This window comes from Cheilinus undulatus, linkage group 8 (genome assembly GCF_018320785.1).
Source record: "Cheilinus undulatus linkage group 8, ASM1832078v1, whole genome shotgun sequence".
NCBI classification, from domain to species: Eukaryota; Metazoa; Chordata; class Actinopteri; order Labriformes; family Labridae; genus Cheilinus; species Cheilinus undulatus.
In genome coordinates, this window is record NC_054872.1 from 22,366,643 (window position 1) to 22,388,261 (window position 21,619).

General features: G+C 36.3%; 1 protein-coding gene across 1 annotated transcript; it reads left to right on the plus strand.

The window, feature by feature from the left end:
* The first annotated feature begins 14,298 nt into the window (after positions 1–14,298).
* Positions 14,299–18,218, plus strand: LOC121513768 (protein NDRG1-like). Its single transcript, XM_041793722.1, has 12 exons — positions 14,299–14,349; positions 14,602–14,707; positions 14,922–15,042; positions 15,167–15,229; positions 15,342–15,402; positions 15,833–15,919; positions 16,093–16,149; positions 16,278–16,444; positions 16,663–16,762; positions 17,697–17,732; positions 17,830–17,881; positions 17,989–18,218. Exons 1-12 carry the CDS (start codon positions 14,299–14,301, stop codon positions 18,216–18,218), a joined length of 1,131 nt encoding a protein of 376 aa, XP_041649656.1.
* Positions 18,219–21,619: the final 3,401 nt, after the last annotated feature.

A 21,619-nucleotide genomic window follows, 5' to 3' on the forward strand; every position in this document is an offset into this window, starting at 1 on the left:
CAGTGGCAGGCATTAATTTTATAACATCAGAGAAATAATCAGTCTTGTAGCTGATGTCTAGTATGCTTTAGTGGTTCCTGAAGAATAATCGGTATTCGTTTCAGTCTGTTTCATAACCAGTTAAAAAATCCTCACAGGAACTTTCATAGCAAATTAAATGTTCTTTGTACATACATAATACTTTCACATCTGCAAGACTTCTAGCCCTTACATTTTCTGTATATTTTACATGCCCACACTCAATTTAATCCAAAAATTAAAAAAGAACCTTTGAGAGAATTTGAAACAGACCATTAAAAAATAATCAGAGCTACTGAATGAGATAGTATGGCTTATTGAATGTATGTTGGAGTAAAGATGTGTTTCAACATATTCTGTGTTGTGTTTGGTAGAAGCTGCTTCGGTACAACAGTGGAATATAAATAGAAGCAGAACTTTATTCCACCTTATGTGCGATGAATACAAATGTATATTTGTATGCTTATGACTTTTGGTTCAACATAAAAAAAGTGGTTTTGTTATAGAAAAAAAATTTCTACAACTTTAAGATAAAAACACACAATATCAACACCTGGGACATTCTCCTACACTAACATATTGTTTTCTTTCCGAGAGTGCACATACTCTTCCTCCTCAGCCTGAGAAATAGTCTGCTCCTGTCTGACCATCTGTTATGATGCTTCAAACGGTGGTGACTCTGGCCTAAACATGGTTGCTGCAATGGTTTCTAGAAATGTGAGCTGACATCTTGTAGGTCAACCCTCAGCTGGCAGTCTGTGCTTTTTGAGGAGCCTAAAGGACACTTGGTTTAAAGACCGGTTAAAGCCTGATGAAAGCCACGCGCTGACCTGCAGAGACTTTAACCACAGCTAAGGAAATGTCAGGATGGTGTTAAAGCCTTTATTTTTATCAGCTAAACATGGCTGATGTAGATGGACATGGTAATGTGAGGCATAATAAAGCACAGCTTCAGCTGCCAAAGTTTATCTATTTATCTCTATCTCTATAACAAGAGAAAATGTATGACTTTATTTTTCTGTATTCAAACTTTTGAGTCAATTTGTCACTTTTAAACCAATGGTAATACTCAAAAATAAAACCATACTGACAGTTTAGCTCTGGGTTTTAAGTCAAGACATGCATGTCCTTTAGCTCATATCGTTTCAAAGCATGTGTACATGTCCCTGGCTCTAAAAGTGAGTCTGTCTTTGGATTATAATCGTAACATATTGTGCTTAATGATGCAATAAATAATATTTAAATCATAGTAATTTCATTTGTAATCAAGACAGGTAGAAGATTTTGCAGCTTCAGTTCCATGATTGTGAACTAAAAGTGAATTGAAAATAAAACCACATTAATAAGAAAGATGCTGCAGAAAAGTTTAGGGGAAAAAAGTGTGCATAAGACATATGAGAGCAATGCTGAATAGATTAATACCTTTGTGTAAGGTAAGTTTCTTTACTTGTTATTTAACTAGATTAAGTGCTTCTCTTCATTATGCAATGATTGGTACTATTTAAGGCACGTATCACCTTCATAGAAGAGCTTTAATCTCTCTTAATCTTCTGAATTTGTGTGTAATGAAAACAAACATAGCACCCAGGGAGGGTAAATTAGCTAACCTACAGTGATATAACCAGAATATATTACACAATAACTAACAGTCAGCAGCTTTTACAATCTGATGAGTAACTTAAAGTGTTTTTGTTACAGCTGCTACATCAATAGCAAAAAAAACTTTAACAGTTTTATCCCATTGAGGGATCAGAGGTGGCTTTGACACTACAAAGATATTAGAGCTAGTATAAGTAATTATTGATGGTCCATGTTTATTAGAATAATGCTAAACAGTAAAGTCAATAATCCATGTATGACCTCAATCTAAATTTGTTTCTGACTCATTCACCCCCGATGAAAGATGAGTTCACAGACTGCTTTACCATTAGGTAAAGGTAGGTAACTGTATTTAGGTGTGCATCAACTACAAGGTCCATATAGAATGATTTAATGATTAAGACTTGTACTTAGATTGTAACTAAGGGACCATGAGTGGATAGAATAGCTCCAAAATAGTCTGATTACCAGAAAAAGTCCCTTGGGGAAAACCCCTAGCCCCAAAACTGTGGTCCAAGCAGGCCTGCCTAAAGAAATTACTGGGACCCTCTTAGGCCAAATTAATGGGCCGTCTTCAGATCTGATTTAATAATATCAACACATGGATCAGCATTGTTAGCATTAGCCCCCTGGCTATCATTTGCCTCCAAGAAGTTGACTGATAAGTTTGCTAACATGTCAGTAGTTGGGTAATATGCACCTCCCTTACTTCTTCTGTCTGTTCCAGTATCTCAACATTTGTTCAGTTTCTAGCACGGTTATAGAGTCCAAAATTACCTAATGGTTATGTTCCCATTTGGTGGCCCATGACAGTAATATTACAAAGAAAAAGGGGAACAGCTAGTGCTGGTCTACAGTTTGAAACAGCTTACATTTTCTGAAGCGACAGGAAAATAAAATTTGTATTTCTATGACTTCAATAAGTATGTAAAAATTGTTAAAAATTTAATTCGACATTTGTTCAATTTAGGATGTACCATCTTTTTTGCCAACCTTCATGGACCCTCAAGTGGCTTGCCTGGTCCCAAGAAAGCCTTCCCCTTTATCCCCCCTCAACCATGGTCAAAGCCCCTCAAAAAGCCCAAAAGTCTCTCTATATTAAGCTAATTATACATATTACAATGATTAACTCATGGACTACTGAATATTTGATTATTATACAGGCATGTTAAAATATTTAGGTATGATGAGTTCGAGTTGTCACACTCTCACCTTGGATATTTAAGTGTTCATAACTGACATATGGGTATGATTGAAAGTATTGTTGTTTTATTAACCATAAAGAGATGCTGTTTTTTGACTGTGTACAACACTTAGAGCTGCTCTGTGTTTGAATGGTGCTCTATTAATAACTTGCCTAGTCTTGCCTAACATTTACGCTGATTTACAATGTTGATATATACAATTACACAGTTTGTAATTCAGCCCCTCACACACACTCCTCCTGCAGTAGCGTGAAATGCTGTGTAATTCCCAGAGCAATACGAGGAAACTGGATATTTCTCCCAACAGTCCTATTTTTTATACCAACTGGGCTCTTTCTCTTCCATACACAGTGAAATGTTAGCGATGTCTGATTGGCTTACACTCACACAATGTCAGATTTCAGTCTTATATCTCTGATTAGAGGTCACAGCAAGTGCATCACTATGATAGGAAATGAAGCCTGTCATTGGTCAGAAGTGCATGGTGGGGAAGTCGCAGTATGCTCTATGTCGGATCAAATGATATTTTAGGGGCTTCCTCTTTAGAGCCAGGATAATGTTTTAAAGTTCAGGGGGATTACTTTAGGAAAGAAAAGATTATTTATGGCTTTGGCTGAAAGCAGGTTGAGATAGAGGTGTTGTTCAGCTGTTACAAAGTAGTTAGATGCTTTAACACAAAAGTTATTATACATCTATAAAAAAAATATTTTCATACTATACAAAAATGTGTCCGTCCCTTTTAGGAATGCCAAAAGACTGTCACCACTTACTTTGTTTAAAGAGATAATTGTATTCAACAGAGGAAAAGAAGACATAATCTAAATCTTACATGTTCAGCTATGGTAATGCAAAACTTCATTGTGGACTAAGGACTAAGGGAGATAATCTCTGAGACCGAGCAGTATAAAGAAATGAAGGCTTGTAATTCATAAAAATGTAAAAATTGAACATTTTTAACTGATATTACAAGAACAAAATGCTAAACCATTAACTTCATTTGTACTTAGAGGCAATGTCTGTCAAAAGGCATGACAAACAACAGCAGAGGGATGACAAACTTTAAACCACAGTAGTGGCTCAAAATGCTCAAGGTTTGCAACAACAGTAGAAACCCCCCTAAAGGGACCCCATCTGGCATAACTCACTGCTGTGCGTTGAAGCCTGGGTTTGTCAATAACAGTCCCTAAAAGAAGATAAAATGGATTTATACATCTGGGAGTGAATGAATAAACGGTGTACATAATGTCAAATATAAATGAATGAATGCTAGCCCAGCCATAGACACTTGAAGAACAAATTCTACACAATCATTACATTATAAAGTTTGTTCTTTGGCATTTAACATGACTTACTTGGCAGATTAGCCTTGTGTGCCCAGCTTTGCTGGCTGGGACTGTACCGAGTGCGTGCTGCTTGGAATCAGAGTAGGGACACTGAAAATCAACTTGTTAGCTTATTAGCTAGCAGTCTGAAAGAGCACGAAAAATAAGTAATTAGAGTATTACACTACATGACTGTTCAGCCTGGTTTTGATAGACGATACACTCGGTCTTTCCAGACAACCTTGGGAATAAAAAATATAGGTGACACTTTATAATAAGTGCACAATTTTATAAAAAGGTCTTTTCTTTCAAAAGCACATATACAAAATGCAAATATGCTGTACTAGGTCAAACAGTCAAAGGCACAAGAGAAAAGCAGCATTTTCAAACCACTCTTAGAAGAACTTCAAGTGTCTACAGATGTCAGGTTAACAGGCAGCTTATTCCATAGGGCAGCACTGTCATGAGTAAATGCTCCTGCACGTGATTTATTTTTAATGTTGGGTACATTCAGGATGCCCATACTGGATGATCTGAGGGATCTGACTGGATGATAGGCTGTGAGTGGGGCAGAAGGGTACTGGGATGCCATATCGTTCAAAGATTTACAAAAAAGGAGTAGTATTTTAACATCCATTCTGTATTCAACCGGAAGCCAAAAAAGATTTTTCAGAATGGGTGTGATGGGTTGGAGTTGGTTTATTGTCTTTTTAGGGGGTACAGTTTAAAGGGCGTTACAGTAATCTAGTCTGTTGGATATAATTGCATGAATGAGATTTTCAGAATCAGATTGAGAACTGAATGAACTAAGAGTGATAATGTTTTTTAGTGATAGAAGGATGTTTTGATAGCAGCTAGTTTAGATTTGTGTCAATGATAACACTGAAATTTCTTACATGATTTCACTATACTTAAAGAAAATAAAGATGGAACTGATATAAATTCATGTCTCTGTTTTTGTGGACCTACAGTCAAGATTTTTGTTAAGATAAGAAAGTTCTGTGACATCCAGCGGTTTATGTCACAAATGCATCTGACCAGGTATTTAGGGGATTGAGATTATCATGGGACAGAGAGTTTAGTTTCATCAGCTTACGAGTGGTAGGAGACATTGTGTTTTCAGAGTATGCAAGTAGAAACATGTAAAGACCGGACCAAGGATTGAACCTTGTGGCATCCCATAATCCATACTGAAGTTCATAAACGAGAAACTGCCAACTGAGACTGAATTTTCTTGTAGCATTACTAAAGCATTAGTAAATACTTAACATTTATAAATCTTTATTAACTTAGTGATACCCCATTTATAAACTGAACTAGCTTTTTAATGCATTAGTAGAGCATTGGTAACCCTAACTCTAGACCTAACTCTAACCCTTTTCTAATACTACACTGATGCATCAATAAAGCATTAACTGTGTTAATAAATAACACATAAATATGTTCATGTTTACCGATGATAAGTTAAGTATACACTAATGCTATATTAACGTTTATTATTATTAATTGTGTGTACTTCCTTAACCTTTATTAACAAAGACTTGCTATAAATGGAGTCTCAACAAACAATTAGTTTGCCTTATTTTTTTGGTTTTATGCCTGAAATAAACAAATAACCTGTAATCCAAAGATTATGAGCATCTCAATTGATCTCTATGGTTTTCTTTTTTAGAAAACTATTTCAGTGAAGTTTTTAGGCTAAATCACAAAGGAAAAAAGTGAGATAAAGCTTCTATTTGAGCTGATCATAGATCATGCTGCATTTAAAGCTTCACATAGCCAACTCTACAAGGAACTATGGGCAGGTTCTGTGATTTTGCAAGCCAGCACGTACCCACCTTCAAAAACATGCTTACGACACAACCCACACACATGCAGAGAGAAATCCTGCACGTACATACTGATACATACACAGACACACACCTCATACACACATGTGCAAAAACACAACAAACACACTTCCTCACACACAGTCAAGCATGTGGCAGGCAGCAGCAGCTGCTGTGTGTATAATTAGACTGTTTTGAAAGCTGAGAGTTGGACGGTAGGACTTTCACCTGCAGACTGAAGAGTTTCCATGACAACCAGCTGTCAGCATGACAATACAACTTCACTGTGGCAGCTACATGATACATCTATCAATCTGAGAAAATTCCTGACATAAGTTATGCGTAAGAAGAAATGTGTGGGATTCGTGCTCTCATTAAAACATGTTACAAAAATCACTTATATTATAGGGTTTCTTAACAACAGTGTCCATAACATGTGTGGTTATAAAGCAGGTTACATAGAAATACTTGTAAGTCAATGATCACTTCACCATATGCTGAGATTTCTGGCTTTAAAAAACTCACTTTCCATCTTGATGTCAGTCCCCTCTGTTGAAATAAAACACACCCACAAAGGCCACAAAAAACTCTGACTGACCTCCTTAAAATATCCCGTTGATGATATTTACTCTGGAATTACTATATATGCAGAATTTAAGGTGAGCAAAGTAGATTTGGCTGTTTGTGCAAATTGTAAGGAAGAATAGTTATAATTGTGAGGGCTGCAACAGATTTTGTGCACAGTAAAAATAAAAAGAAGCATCAACAAAGAAGTGGTATGAGACAGGAATTTTGGATCAGAAATGACCAGACGTATATCTAAAAAACATGATTTTAATGACATGTCCCTTTTCTAAGATTTTCTTTCATGATTTACAAAGTTTTTACTTATTTCATCATCTTGAAATGAAAACCTATAAGAGTTTTATATCCTAGAAGTCTGCATTATTTATTAGCTGTTGTCATTAATTCCTGAAGAATTAATCTTTCAGTGTGTCACAGTCACAAAGCAAGTGGAAAAGACATGAAAAGAACCAAAATCATCCAAAATTAAAATTTTCACTATAAAAACAGAAGTACAACTGTTAGATGCTGAAAAATTAACTTTTAAAATAAGAGATGACTTACAAATTACAAACAAGATTTATCCTGAAACCAAATTAGGTAGAAAATACAATTATATGAGCTCTTCTTAAAATGTACATCTTTCTTTCCACCCTGGGCTATTTTAAGAATGATTTTGGTCCAACCCAGTCCACTTTTTTAGTTTGACATATCTACAACAAACATGGACATAAGTTGATCTAGAACGAGGGACAGTATGTTATTATCCCAGTAAATCAGTCCTTTTCAGTTGACTTACAGCAGACCAGCTGTCACACAATAAAAGCCTGTCTGCTCTGTAACATAGGAGCAATGCCATTATTCTCTGTCATTTGACAGAAATACTGAGCAATTTATTAAAAGGGAGATCAACTTCTTATGTTTGCTGATTTATCACAAGCTATTATTGTCAAGGGAAATAATTAAAAACCAAGGAAAAAAAAATCAGGAACCATTTCAATGAAGTATTTTTACTAGAATAGCCATGGGGTAAAATTTACCAATGTCTGTTCTTTAATTGTGTCGTACTTTGTATCTGTCTGTCAGTAAGTCTGTCAGTATTTGACTTTTCCTGAGACTTTGTTATTTAGCACCTGATGTCATCAAATTTGTTTGCATTAATCCAAATTTTATACATTTTCATTTATACTTGAAACAGCCATGTGGGAAAAATTTACTCCATAAGAAACTATTGAGTTTCCCTCTGTTTTATTTCACACCAGCAGATAAACAATAGATGTGACAGTGATAACACCTTTTGTTAATTTATTGCCAGATCAGAAGTTATAAGATCAACCTTCAACTTGGATAAAACAGGAAATAAAAGGCATTCATTACTGTAAAAATTCAATAGATTTTCTCAATGCTTTTTTTTTAAAGAAGACTGATGTTGAAGAAATTTCAGAACTGAGCCGTCAGTCCTAAGATGATTTTGGGTATGGCGATCATAGTATTCTTGCTGTGGTTAATGAGTTGTTCATTGTTGGTGGTTAAGTAATTGCTCTTGATCAGCACTATTTACGAAAATCAATGCACTCAAATAATGTGTAAATTTTACTTGCTGGCTTTTTTAGGTATACAGACATCCCTGGTGGTTCTAGTGTTATCTAGTGTGATCATACTGTGCACAGTATGATCAGGCTGAGCTGCACAGAGGGATATAAAGTTATCTGGTTCTGCAGGATTTTATTAACAGCTCCCCATAAATATACAGGAAGATCTCAAAATAGTGCAAAATATTCAGTTATAAACATATAGTTTGATTAAACAAAGGTGGATTACTCCATAGGTTAAAATCTCTTAGACAGATATGACATTTGTTCACTGGCTGAGATAATGATAATGTTTTTAAGTTAAAATTCCCAAATATTACCTTCTACCATGGTATCAAAATCAGGTCTTTTTTGTTAAGATTGGATATTTTCCTTATCCAGTTCTTTCAGCACTGTTTGCAGTTATACATTTTTAAACATTATTCACTTCAGGTTCAGCTTTTGATAGATAATCTTCCTCCTCCATCAGTCAAAATGATTGCCTGTTAGAAACTGAGTTAGTGTGGTGAAAAACAAAGCAGTGTGTTGACATCCTTACCTGGCTCTGCCACTTCCTAGCCTGTGCTGAGATTACTGATGTCAAACTCCCTCTAGTGGATCTAGGAGGAAATACAAAGGCAAGCTTGAGTGACTATCTGACCATCAGCTCAGAACTAAACTAGAAACATTTTTCAAACTTATTAACTGCTTGGAACCAGGAAAAGCAAAACAAGGTATTTATAAATTAAGTTTGACGACAACTTAATGTTTGTAGTTTAAATCTGTAATACTGAAAATGTACATAAAGCACTTCAAAATGAGATTTACTAAAGGTGCATGGTGCACTCAAAGAGTTTGGACATTTTAAAGCAGGTGAGCAGAGTGAAAGGTATTTCTGAATTTCACTGAACTGCCCTACCAGTTTTAGGTCCACTTTTGCTGACTCATTGTTTATCAGCAATAAATAACAGCCTGCAGTCATAATCTGATCATTATTGCTCAAGCATGTAAAAAATAAACTCAGCCATGAAAAGGTAGAAGTTCATTTTGAAGTTATTTAGTATTGAATTGTCACAAAAGAACCCCCCCCTTCCAAAAAAAAAAAAAAAAAATCTTGCTGATGAAAACTTTTTGTTAGTTCTTAATTCTGTTCCAGATTGAGCAAGACAATAATGCTTGTTTTAATGTATTTCTTATCTGTTTCATGACCTCATTTAGCCACTTGGTAAAGTGGCCCAGTGTGTCCCATGACACAGCAGGAGAGCTCTTAAATGACTCGGCAGAAATTCTATTTTCCAACAGAGTCACTGTCAGACCAGTAAGACATGTTTTGTTCTATAAAATACTGTTATATTAGAGATAGAGGGGTACACTGATCAGTATCAGGATGCTTGACGTCATTGATATCACTTGTCTTAATTTATAGTAGAGTCAGCGAAGTACAAGCACTGCAGAGCAAACAGTACGCAAGAACAAGAGATAATTGATGTCTGAATGGATGAATTTCTTTAATATTGGCACTGAATGACTCACCAGTCACATGACAGATGCTGTAAAATATGGGACAGTGTTGAATGGAGAAATAGGCCAGCAGGCCAAAGCTTAGTCAGGGTTACTTTAATGTTCAAATGGCTCCAGACTGACGTGGGGCTGAGTAAGACCCATCTGCTGCCCTCTGCTCTTCAGCCGCCGCTAACTGGATTAAACCTGCTGCCCACATTCGTCATGTGAGCGTGTGTCTGTGTGTGTATGTGAATGCTGGAGGCAGTGCTGGCATTATGTCTTAAAGAAGATGCTAACAGAGCAGTCTGCTGAGTTTCCGCTCTGCCAGCTGTTACTGTGAGAAATATAGTCTACCTGCTGCTGAGTAACCCCATAGCATGCTCTACGCTGCATGGCTGTGAAATATCTGTTGTATATTAAGTTGGACACTGCTGGATACTGACTGATGCAGACATGTTCAGTGATAAGGATGTACAACTGAGAGTAGAGCACTCATTCATTTATCTATTCTGATTTTCTGCCTCTAATCCATAAAGCTTTGACCTCCTGCTATGATGAGGGAAACCCCATTACAGTTAAGAGCTGTTATATTACTCTAGAATATGCAATCTAGTTAATCTATCTGTTTTTTTATCTAGCCTGCACAATGCAAGATCAACACACTCTTCCCATAGCTCTAAAAACCTCAGTATATTGATCAGTGTAACTGAACACACTGGCTTACTTCCTGTATTTTCATAAAATTTGAAAGTGCATGATCTTTCTATTTGGAGTATCTTCTTATCAGATATTTTCTGCTCCACTACACATGCATGTCAGCTAAAGACAGTTTCCAGAGAGTTATTTTTCAATCCTCACCACTCCTGCCCTTTTATTGGCCATGTCCCTCCAAATACAGTGTTTCTAAATAAAACACTTTCTGGATTAAGTTTCCCATAAAAGACAGAAATATCTCTCACATCTTAGACTAAATAAACAGTTTGAATCCTTCTTTGATTAGCTTGAAATCCACTCTCACAAAGCTGGAGACTCATTTTCTCATGAAATTAAATGTGGGTTTTTTTTTCTATCTATACATGCTTCCCCAGAAAAGCAATATAGATGTACAAATATATGCAGATTTTATAGATATGAAACAAATAACAAGGCACAACATGATATGAAAAGTACTGACATGATGCAATATGATGCCATACAATATGATATGATTGATCCAATATACAATACACTACGAAAAATATAATACAATACAATTCATTGCACTGTGATGTACAATGTGATAGGATAGGATAGGATGCGATACAATGTGATGCAAAATTATACAATGCAATATGATTGCTTCCACATGATATGATATGATACAATGCAGTGTGATATGGTGTACTGTATAACGTGATGCAATTTGATGTGATACCATTTGATTCTTTACAATACGATGCACTGCCATGTGGGGAGAAGAACAAAGCAACAAAAATCAACAAAAGACAACAGAAAATTAACATCAACAATATCAGCAGAATCCAAAAAGTTCAAGAACCTCAATAAAAAGGGACCAAGATAATAACCCCACAGCTTCATAAGACTTCAAGACCCAGATGTCATGAGACAGATGCAAACTAAGACATCAAAGGACATCATTAGAGCACAGACATCATCTAAGATTTACACAGATATCATCAGAATATAGAAATCACATTGACATTATAGGTACCATAAAGACCAGAGGAACCCAGCTACACAGGTTGAGACCAAAATTAACCCCTTAAAGCCTGATAACTCAAATAATAGCCAGAAAAAACTCTCTCCTTTTTTGGAACTGAAATGTCCATTTAATCTTCTACTGGAATCCAATAAAAGAAAAATTGCCATAAAGTTTCATATATACTTTTTTGTATTATACGTGATACATTAGGCATTTATGGCAACTGATAATCCACTGGAGGGCATTTTTCAAATCATTGATCTGATTATATTCAGAGGATTTTAAAGTACTTTATTAATCATGTTGCTTAGAAAGAGGTCTCATAAAAGTTTGTATCAAATATAATACCATATTAAAGGGTCTGAAGATGTGAGAAATTAAAAGAGAAACAAAGAGGAATAAAACCATAAAGAGAGATAAAAACAACTTAAGGCAATAAAATGTGACCAGAGAAGTCAGAAAACATTGAAATATAAAAGGGGGAAATCAAGATAAGAGGCTCTACAAATATAAAAGCATTAAACAAATAAATATAATAGCAAAGGTGATGTCATCTGTTAAAACCACTTATGTTGTGGTACAATACGATGATATGATGTGATACAATATGATGAGACACAACACAATACAATGTGATATGATGTACTGCCATGTGATATGATACAGTACAATATGATGCATCAAGTTAAAGATACATCCACAGCACTTGATGACAAGATACAACACTATACAACACTATAAGATATGATACGATAGGCTTTATTGCCCCCACAGGGTTATTTGTGTTGGACTTTTTTTCTTTACGGTTTATTTTTCTATCTATGGACTTGTATGTAAAGCCCTGTGTGCTACATGATAAATTAATTTTCAATCCATGATAAAATCCTTTTTCCTGATGAAGGTAATATCATAATCTTACAATTTCCCAAAGTTCTTTATTTTCCCCTCAAAATAAAGGAATTAGTCTGTATCCACAAAGGAAGTCAGTTTTCCTTAACTGGAGACTTAAATACAAAACTTTAAAATGAAAACAAAAGTAAATAAACATATAAATGAATAAAAAAGTATAATATAAAATAAACAAAAAAGATTAATTTAAATTAACATTGAAGTCTAAGATTAACGTAGTGTACAATTTAACTGTATATATAAATACACACACACACACACACACACACACACACACACACACACACAAATCTTAAAAGACTGTAGAAATAGTAGCTCAGTGGGTAGAGCAGGCTCCTCTAGAGACTAGTCCTGGTTACAGGACAGATTCCTTTTCTCAGTGCATGTCTTCCCCCATTCTGTCTCGATTTAAATTTTCTGTCTTTCTTCAGCTGTCCAATCAAATAGAGGAAGAAATTATTAGACCCCCCCCCCCCCCCAAAAAAAAACACTGAAGAAAAAATATAAATCAATAAAGTCTTAATATTGAAAAAAAGACTTCTGATAAATATTTTTATTTGTGGCACACTATTTATGTATTCTTGCTTTTATTGTTTGTGTGAGCTTTTTGTCTCTTATTCTTTTGTTCAGTTTTATAACGTACTTCCTGTATGGTTTCTTTTTATGTGATATTTCCCTTTATCTTGTTCCTTAATTTTTAAGTGTTTTATCTTTCAGATTTTATGGTATGACACTTAGAAAAATGTTGCACTTTCAATGAGATTCAAAAGTAACAATTTAGATAAGTATTGGAAAGGGTGGACTGAATGTTTCAACCCCCATAGAGAATATTTCAGAGAAAGCGCTTCAGTGGTTTATTCACTCTCCTTGTTCACAGCTACACATAAACTGTTTTGCTTTGAAGTTTGTAGTTCATCATTTGTATCTTCTTTGTCATCTCTGCTGTTACTTTGCTTCTTTTTCTGTTGTCTGGTTTTAAATTTTTCTAAGTGTATGCTTTTATTTCTTTATATGAGTTGATCTACTCAAATAAAAAGAAAATTATATAAACAACGAAATAAAGGAAAAAAATACATTTTCTGGTGTACCAGAATAGCATTTAGTGTTGCACTCATACAAGTATTGCCATTAAAGAATATCCTTTTTTCATTATGTTATCTAACTGAAAAGTGCGAAAATTTGTCACAGTAATAATGATCTTACAGGCACCTCTTTAAAGAGAATCCAGGCCTTTTCAAGATTAAGTGTATTTGTGTCAAACGTTGTACCTTAGACATGTCTGACATCATATGACGAGTCCAGAATGGACTTTAAATTGACATACAACGTTAGCAGGAGGGTCAAGGTTACTGAACTGCAGGGAGGCTGAATGTTTTGCTGTGAGGAACAGATGGTATGCCGGGATTAGACAGGTGACCTGCTCAGGACTTGGCTGAAGGTGCTGAGACTCCTCTGATGGCACACAGTGAAAAATAACAAGCTTCACCCATAATTTGACATTCAGTTCTCACCAATTGTGATCATTACAGGTCAAATGCATGGTTATGGTTTAAATATGTTACATTTCTGTTTCCCTGCATTCTTACTTAAGGGCTGATGTTAAGGAATATTTCTCATTTGTTAGGGCAGAGAAGCTTTTACAGAATCAGGACTCAAGCAATGCTAAAGCAAGTGATAAAATCCTGTTATGACTGATGCAAACTCTGCTCAAAGTGTGAAGATGTGTTTTTATGTCTGGATGCTTGGCTTAATTCTTTTTTGGAAATCCAGGCCTGTCTCTGTGGGAACGCAGCAGCCTGAGGTCAGATTAAAACAGGAAGGGGCCAGTTGGCCACGTGTGAGCCAGGTTGGAGTTACGGCTTAGAGAGAGATCAGGGCTAGAGGATATATAAACCAGCTCAAACACAGAGACCGTCACTCACATAAAGCACTGCTGCTCTTAGGGACATTTCTTACAGCAAAAATAAGGAGGACAATATAATCTGCTTGAGGAGGACAAGGATCTACACGACACCACAAACGGGACATCTGCCCTGAATTTTCTGCATATCTGCACTTCTGCACATCTGATTAACCATGGTTCTGGAGGACAACGAGTGTGACTCCGTCTTTGAGCCCCATATTACTGTGAGTATCCGATCACACAGAGCTTAGACTAAGCTTAAGGATAGATTCACTGTTTAAGGGTGCAAGTCTTCTGCAAAGACTTTTATGTTCTGCACTTGCATGAAAATTTAGAGCATCCTGTTTCACTTTACATCAGAAAAAGGTTGGTGCCTTGCATTTAAAAAGATTGTAGACTTGCAAAAGTACAAGCTTTGCAACACACACAAGCAAAAGCATACACAATAATGATCAAGTTTGTATGATTTCTTTCAGGAGGAGCATGTGGAGACTCAGTATGGGAATGTCCACTGCATCATGACCGGAACTCCAAGGGCAAACCGCCCTGTCATCCTGACCTTTCATGATGTCGGACTCAACCGTAAGTTTCAAGTCTTTGCATCACAATAACATCGTTTGCAATGTTTATTTCCTGCACAATCATATCACAAATTGGGGAAACAAAATTCTGATTATTTACATGACATTTTTATCTTTGGATATATTTCTGAATCCCTTATTTCGTATCTCTTTAAAAAATGTGTTTGTTCTTCACTTCAGCATGACATTCATGATTTTTTTCACTTTTCTTGCAGACAAGTCGTGTTTTGAAAAGCTCTTCAACCATGAGGACATGCATGAAATCATCAGACATTTGCCTGTTTGCCATGTGGAAGCACCTGGACAACATGAGAGAGCCAAGACTCTTCCAACCGCGTCAGTTCTTCACTACTTTACTTTACTACTCCCTATTTCTCTCTCTACCATCATTTACTGCCATTTTATACTAGGAGATTAGAGATTATTAAGTGACCTGTTTCCCCTTGCGTTGACCCCTCAGGTATACCTATCCTTCCATGGACCAGCTGTCTGAGGCTCTGCCCGCTGTCCTCAAACACTTTGGGTAAGAGCAAACGCTTTTCAGCTGCCCTTTCATTAAATGTGGGGATGTTTTATTCACACAGTGTAGCGGGGGGTTTGTCTCAGTTTTGACCTTTTGACTGTGGACTCTGCAGGCTGCGCAGTGTGATTGGACTGGGAGTTGGAGCAGGAGCTTACATCCTGGCAAGATTTGCTGTGAGTTCAAATCTTTTCTCTTAATCCTGTTTAAACTCCATGAGACTCAGTGATAGAGCAAAAGTCAGCACCTACTTTTTAAAAATGTTAAGTGTAAATCTTAACTCTTTTTCAGCACAGATCTTCAAATACTACATGCTTAAATGTATACGTTAGTCAGATTTATGGCAAAGATATTGATCAGATCTTTTCACACATACACTATTTCCAAAAATTAAATGTAACTCTTGATGCTAATCATAAAATCAAGTCTTGAAGCAGTCATTAGATCTTTAAAAGTGCCAAATATGGATTAGAAAAACAATTGTAAAAGTAAAGGATGTGATCTGTTAGTCCACATAATAAATAAGAGAACTTTAGAAAAGCATGTTCATAAAAATGAGTTGTTAAAGTCATCACTAACTTTGTGTTGTTGCGTGCTTCTCTGCAGCTGAATCATCCAGATCTAGTGGATGGGCTGGTTTTGGTCAACATCAACCCCTCTGCTGAAGGCCTAATAGACAGTGTTGCATACAAGGTCAGTATTGTGTGTTATATGTGGAATAAGATCAACACTTGTTTTAAAAACTGTTCAACTGTGTATTAATTGATTTGGGTTTACATTTGGTTTATTCTGATATCTATTCTGTTTCTATTTGTCCTTAAATAGATTTGTTTTTTGCTAAATGCACATGTGTTTTTTTGTTATAGATTACTGAGTGGACCCACACGCTCCCAGACCAAGTCATTGCACACTTGTTTGGAAAGGTGAGTAATGATCGATTTGGCTTCTGAAACTATGACAACAAAAGAGGAAGCATGGATCTTTTAACTAATAAAATAATAATACGACAACTAATATTTGGTTGATTAACATCAAAACTTATGTTTTAAAGGAGGAGATCCAGACCAACCATGACCTCATAGCCACATACCGTCACCACATCACAGCAACAATGAACCAATCCAACGTGAGCCAGTTCTTCCGCTCCTACATCAGCCGCAATGCTCTGGAGGTGGAGAGGCCTGTTCCTGGGGGAAACATCAACGTCAGGACCCTCAAGTTAGTACAACCACTGATCTATAGAGACAGAAAGCTTAACGTTGTGCTCTGTAGAGAAACATACCAGAACTGAGTATATACTATACCTGGAGCTTCTCACATTTCCCTCCCATTGTGCTGAAAAATACTATATTCTGTTATCCGTTACAGTTCTATTCTTTGCTGCAGGCTGTGCAAACTCTGTTCTTTTTTTCACCTGGGTGTTTGTTGATCTACAGGTGCTCCACTCTGCTCATTGTAGGAGATAATTCTCCAGCAGTGGAGGCCGTGGTCGAATGCAACTCCAAACTCAACCCCACCAAGACCACACTGCTCAAGGTAATAATACTGTCCTCAGGTGTATTGTTCTTACTGTGTGGACATTTTATTGCATTAGTTTTAATTGGAACTTCAGATGGAAGTTAGGTATTCGCTGACACTGGTGCAGCAATTTTTTTTGATCATCATGCATGAATCATCATCATTCGTCTTTCTGTATCTAATTATTGTAGGTTCACTTTTTCTTTTTGTGATGTATATTGCTGATTGCTATTACTCTCGACTGTGAGCCCTTAGGCTAACTAACTTCAACCCAATTGGGAATCAATAAAGGCTTATCTTTTTTTATTTTAATCGTTTCTTATCTCCTCTTATCTTAACTTATCTCATCCAATCACATCTTGTCTTGCCATCATTGCAGCCTAAAGAAAGAAGTTTTTATGATAAATTCCACTAAAAACCAAAAATGTAACATCACGAAGGGAGAAGTCAGTTTCTATAGATCTTAAAAAACTGGCCAAAAATAACTTAATGTCCTGTAAAAACATAGCTTTTATATCCTGACATAATTAAATTATCATGTCAAGATCTTGAAAAAACCCAAATTAAATTTTTTTTAAAGATATTTTTTAGTTTTTGATGGTAATAGATCAAGCCAGAATCATGGATGAAAGAGTTGGGGAGAAACATGCTGGAAAGGAGCCAAAGGCCAGATTTGAACCCAGCACCTCGGACACACAGTGCGCAACCTAAACCACCAGTTTATCTGCACCCTGGGAACAACACACATGAATAAATGTTTTTCTAGAGTTTCTGAGGATTTTTGTCAGATACCAACCTTGGTTCATTTCTTCCCTGGTTGTGGGACTTATCAGCCAGTTGCTTTACTGACTTAGCCAGCCAAATGTACTTGTTAACACAGGAATAAAATAAAATGCATGTCCGCTTAGGGCTTCTGCTGGTTTTTCTCTGACATTTTCTCTTTGTTCTATAGATGTCAGACTGTGGTGGTCTCCCTCAAGTGGTCCAGGTAAGCTCTGACATTTTATTGATTGGAAATTATCTGCAGATTCTGCTCTCCTGATTGTTTGAGAAAATATTTGAATCATTTTGTGTCTCTTTCACAGCCAGCAAAAGTGATAGAAGCCTTCAAGTATTTCATCCAGGGCATGGGATACTGTAAGTCGCAATTTTACATTAAATAAGACAATGACATCTCAGAGATTTGAGTTTAAAATGAGAACGATTCAGCTGAAACAGCACAAACCTCCCTCTTGTCTCTCCAGTATCCAGTGCCAGTATGACCAGACTCCGATCGCGGACGACCTCCAGCTCCAGCATCTCTTCCTTCGAAGGCTCTCGTAGCCGTGCACACACCAATGAACTGCGTGGAAGAACACATTCCCATGGGACCGAGGAGAAGCGGGGGCGCTCTCACACTGACGTGTCCATGGAGAGTATCTCCAACAGCAACATGGACCAGATCATCTCGAAGTCCACTGAGCTGGCATGTTAGAGTGCTCTCTAAGTCCCTAAATCTTGCGCACTTAAACCCATTTTACCTCATTATATGCACCCTGATAGATCCCTACTTCATTACTCCATCTTATCTCCTTCCTTATTATATTTATTACGCCCTTTCATATGCACTAACTCTAGCTGACAAGTCACAGGTCTTGTAACTCCCTGTGACTTTGCTCTAGCCTTTTGTATCTCTTTTAATTCCCTCTATTTCTTCATCATTTCAACCATCCTGTTTCTACATTCTTATCTTCCATCCCCCTTTCCTTTATCTTACTGCCCCTTTCTTCTACCCAAACTTTTATTTATTCTCTACCTCTTTATCTTCTTTTCTATGCTTGTCTTCTCTCCGTCTCATTTCTAGTCTTTGTCCTCTTCTTGTCTTTTTCCCTTTTTCTTTGCCCCTCCGACACTGATCCCTGTACCACAGATTCTGCTGCAGGCCTGAGACACTGAAAGAAAGAGCCATGTGTTAACAGTTCATGTGTGAATTCATGTATCATGAGTAAAATATCTCCTAATGTAAAACATCAATATTGATAATTTTAGTTAATTTATTATTGATTATATGTTACCATAACAGTTGTGTATTAAACAGCAGGAATGTATCTGACATATATTCTAGTCTGCTTTGAATTGGACTGTGTTTTATGAATTCATGTACTTATCTATGGGTCCTATCTGTACACAGATAGCTAATGTAAGTGTCTGTGCTTTAACTAAATAAACATTTTAATGAAAAATTTTCTTCTTGTTAGTCCTTATTCATAAAAAAATGAAAAGAACAACTTGACCTTTTGACACTTCTAACTGCTGTTAGTGAAAAAAACCCTTTGATCTTGCCCTTTCACTTCAGGTAAAAAATGTTTGCCCCAAATAACAGAAATTATCAAGCTGTCTCAGCCAAAACATAAATATCACAGATAGTGTTGCTAAGTCTTTATATGATGGATTCCCATAGAAAACAAAAAGTGCTCCAGTTTCATTGCTTTGTTGCATTGCATTGTTTCAGAAATATATCTTTAAAAAACAAAATAGAATATGACAACACCATGAGGTTTAGTACAATACTATAAGATGCAATGAAACAGAATACAATAGGATACGATTATGATACAGTACAATATGATGCTACGCAATGTGATGAAATGCAACAAGAAGCAATGATTTATGGTACATTATGATATGATGCATTGGGATACGATATGATGCAATGCCATGCGATGGGATACAACACAATACGATATGCTGCAACACAATGCAATGTGGTGTAATGCTATGCAATGTGATGCAGTGTGAACTGTGGCAGAGGATGGCTCAAAGCAGAACTTTTCCTCCAAACAAAGCAAAAATGCACAGAATAGAAGATGACATTGCAAATGCAAATGTATCTGTCAACTGAAATAGAAAATATCATAAATTGTATGAATATCAAAAGTATAAAGATATAAAGCATGCTTTGACAAAAAAATCCAAATTGCTACATGATCTTATAACAGAGTTATAAACTCCGTCTTTCCCTGATAAAATACTCAAGTCTCTGAATAAACTGTCAATGACAAAATGCACTACATACAATTTAAAATGTCTTTCTCTGAATAGGAAAGGTCCTTCTTTTGAATTCCTTTGCATTTTCTACTGAATATTTTGTTTTATTCAAAATCTATTGAGATTTTAACATTGAAAAGACATCCTTTGAGGTTACGTTTGCTGAGGTACAGGAGCAGAAAAATAGAGAATGTGATTTTACCCCCCCCCCCCCCCCCAAAAAAAGAGGAAAAACATTTGTGAGGGTAATCTCAATTTTGGTTATGCAAAATGTATTTATCAGTATTGTTTCTTTTCTTTGATTTTATGTAGAACCTTCAACTGACTGCTGCTGTTGTAACAAGGCCTCCTCAGACATCCTTAATAAAATGATGCCCTCTGGGTAATTTTGATAATAGACATGGTGTTTTCTCCTAAAATAATAAAATGATTAAATCATTCGGAGCTCTACAACGTTAATAAGGCATGTTGTTCTGTTAACCATTATGTACCTCTCCCACCTGTCCACTAGATGGAGCTCTTTAATCTCATCTGCTTTCTTTAGCTGTGTGAATATCAGCTGTCACCCACCACTGGGTCAGCCTATGAGCCCAAAGAACATTTAAATCCCATAGTCAAAACACTGCCAAATGTTTTGGGTACTAAATTCAAATCACATGGATGCAATCACAGAAAAAAGAAAAACCAATCATCCAGCACAGCATTATGGAGCGTTTTAATATCTCTTATGGTTTATATTTACCCTTGGCCTCTCCCAGACGGCTGGATTAAAGTGCAGTATAATAGTTTGTTTTTAATCCCTGATTTTATTCATCCCTGCACATTGTTCCTGACCTGCACACTCATACACATTAACAGATTGCTGCCATCATTATTTTCTAGCCAGTCAAATTGATTTAACCTGTTTTGAGCATAAATTATTTGATAGAAGTGTGAATGTGATACGGCTAAAATACATCTGTATCTCTACTTTTGAATAATTGTCTAAAGTTGGTGTAAAACATCAGTGTCTCTTGGCATTAGTTCTTCTCTATGCAGTAAAGCATAAGCTTGTATGCCATCAGCAACTGGCTCATGGTTGATTTACATCCCCCCAATTACAATATTGGTGATTTCCTAACACAGATTCTTTTTATAGGTTGTTTTTCTAAAAGCTGCCTCAACTGCCATATTTGTTATTGATGGCCATAGATGTCATAATTTTTAATGCGCTCAGTGTCCCCAGTCCAAGTGCTACAATGGGCATCATTCTTCTGTGTGGATAAAAATATGTTGAATTATGTTGTGTGTCTGTATTTGTGTGTGTATGCATATCAACTGAGTGCATAAATGTGTTGGATATGTGTAGGTGGGACTCTGAGTAGATTGATTGTTTTGGGATGTGACTGCATCACATTGTAGACACACACATCAGCATAACCGCAGTCATAAAAGTCACAACAATTTTTGTGTGCATCTGTGTGTGTTTGTGTGTGCAAGATGCATTTTTCCAAAGCTGCTTTTGTTTGGCTTGCATTATGATGCTATGATGAATAATGTATAACAGAAATCTCTGAAGATTTCATTTCAACTGAGACATCAGCTCATATCACGACTGTGGGTTATTACGAACCTGCTGTTTATGTTATTTCACTGGGCTTTGGTCCATTATGCTGAAACATAAAAGAAAACAGAATCATTCACATTTACATCAGCTAGGCTAGACATTTATGTGTTGATGAATATGATGACAGCCCAGCCAACACAGCAACGAACCAAAGTACGGCTGACAAAAGATGACAGCTACTTTATTTCAGCTTGAGTCAGAAACCAGTATTGCACAGTGGTGAACTGATTTAATTTATGGAC

Coding starts and splice junctions, on each gene's coding strand:
- LOC121513768 (XM_041793722.1), top strand. CDS start 14,299: ATGGTTCTGGAGGACAACGAGTGTGACTCCGTCTTTGAGCCCCATATT. Junction 15,230..15,341: donor GCTGTCCTCAAACACTTTGG/GTAAGAGCAAAC, acceptor TGGACTCTGCAG/GCTGCGCAGTGTGATTGGAC. Junction 15,403..15,832: donor ACATCCTGGCAAGATTTGCT/GTGAGTTCAAAT, acceptor GCTTCTCTGCAG/CTGAATCATCCAGATCTAGT.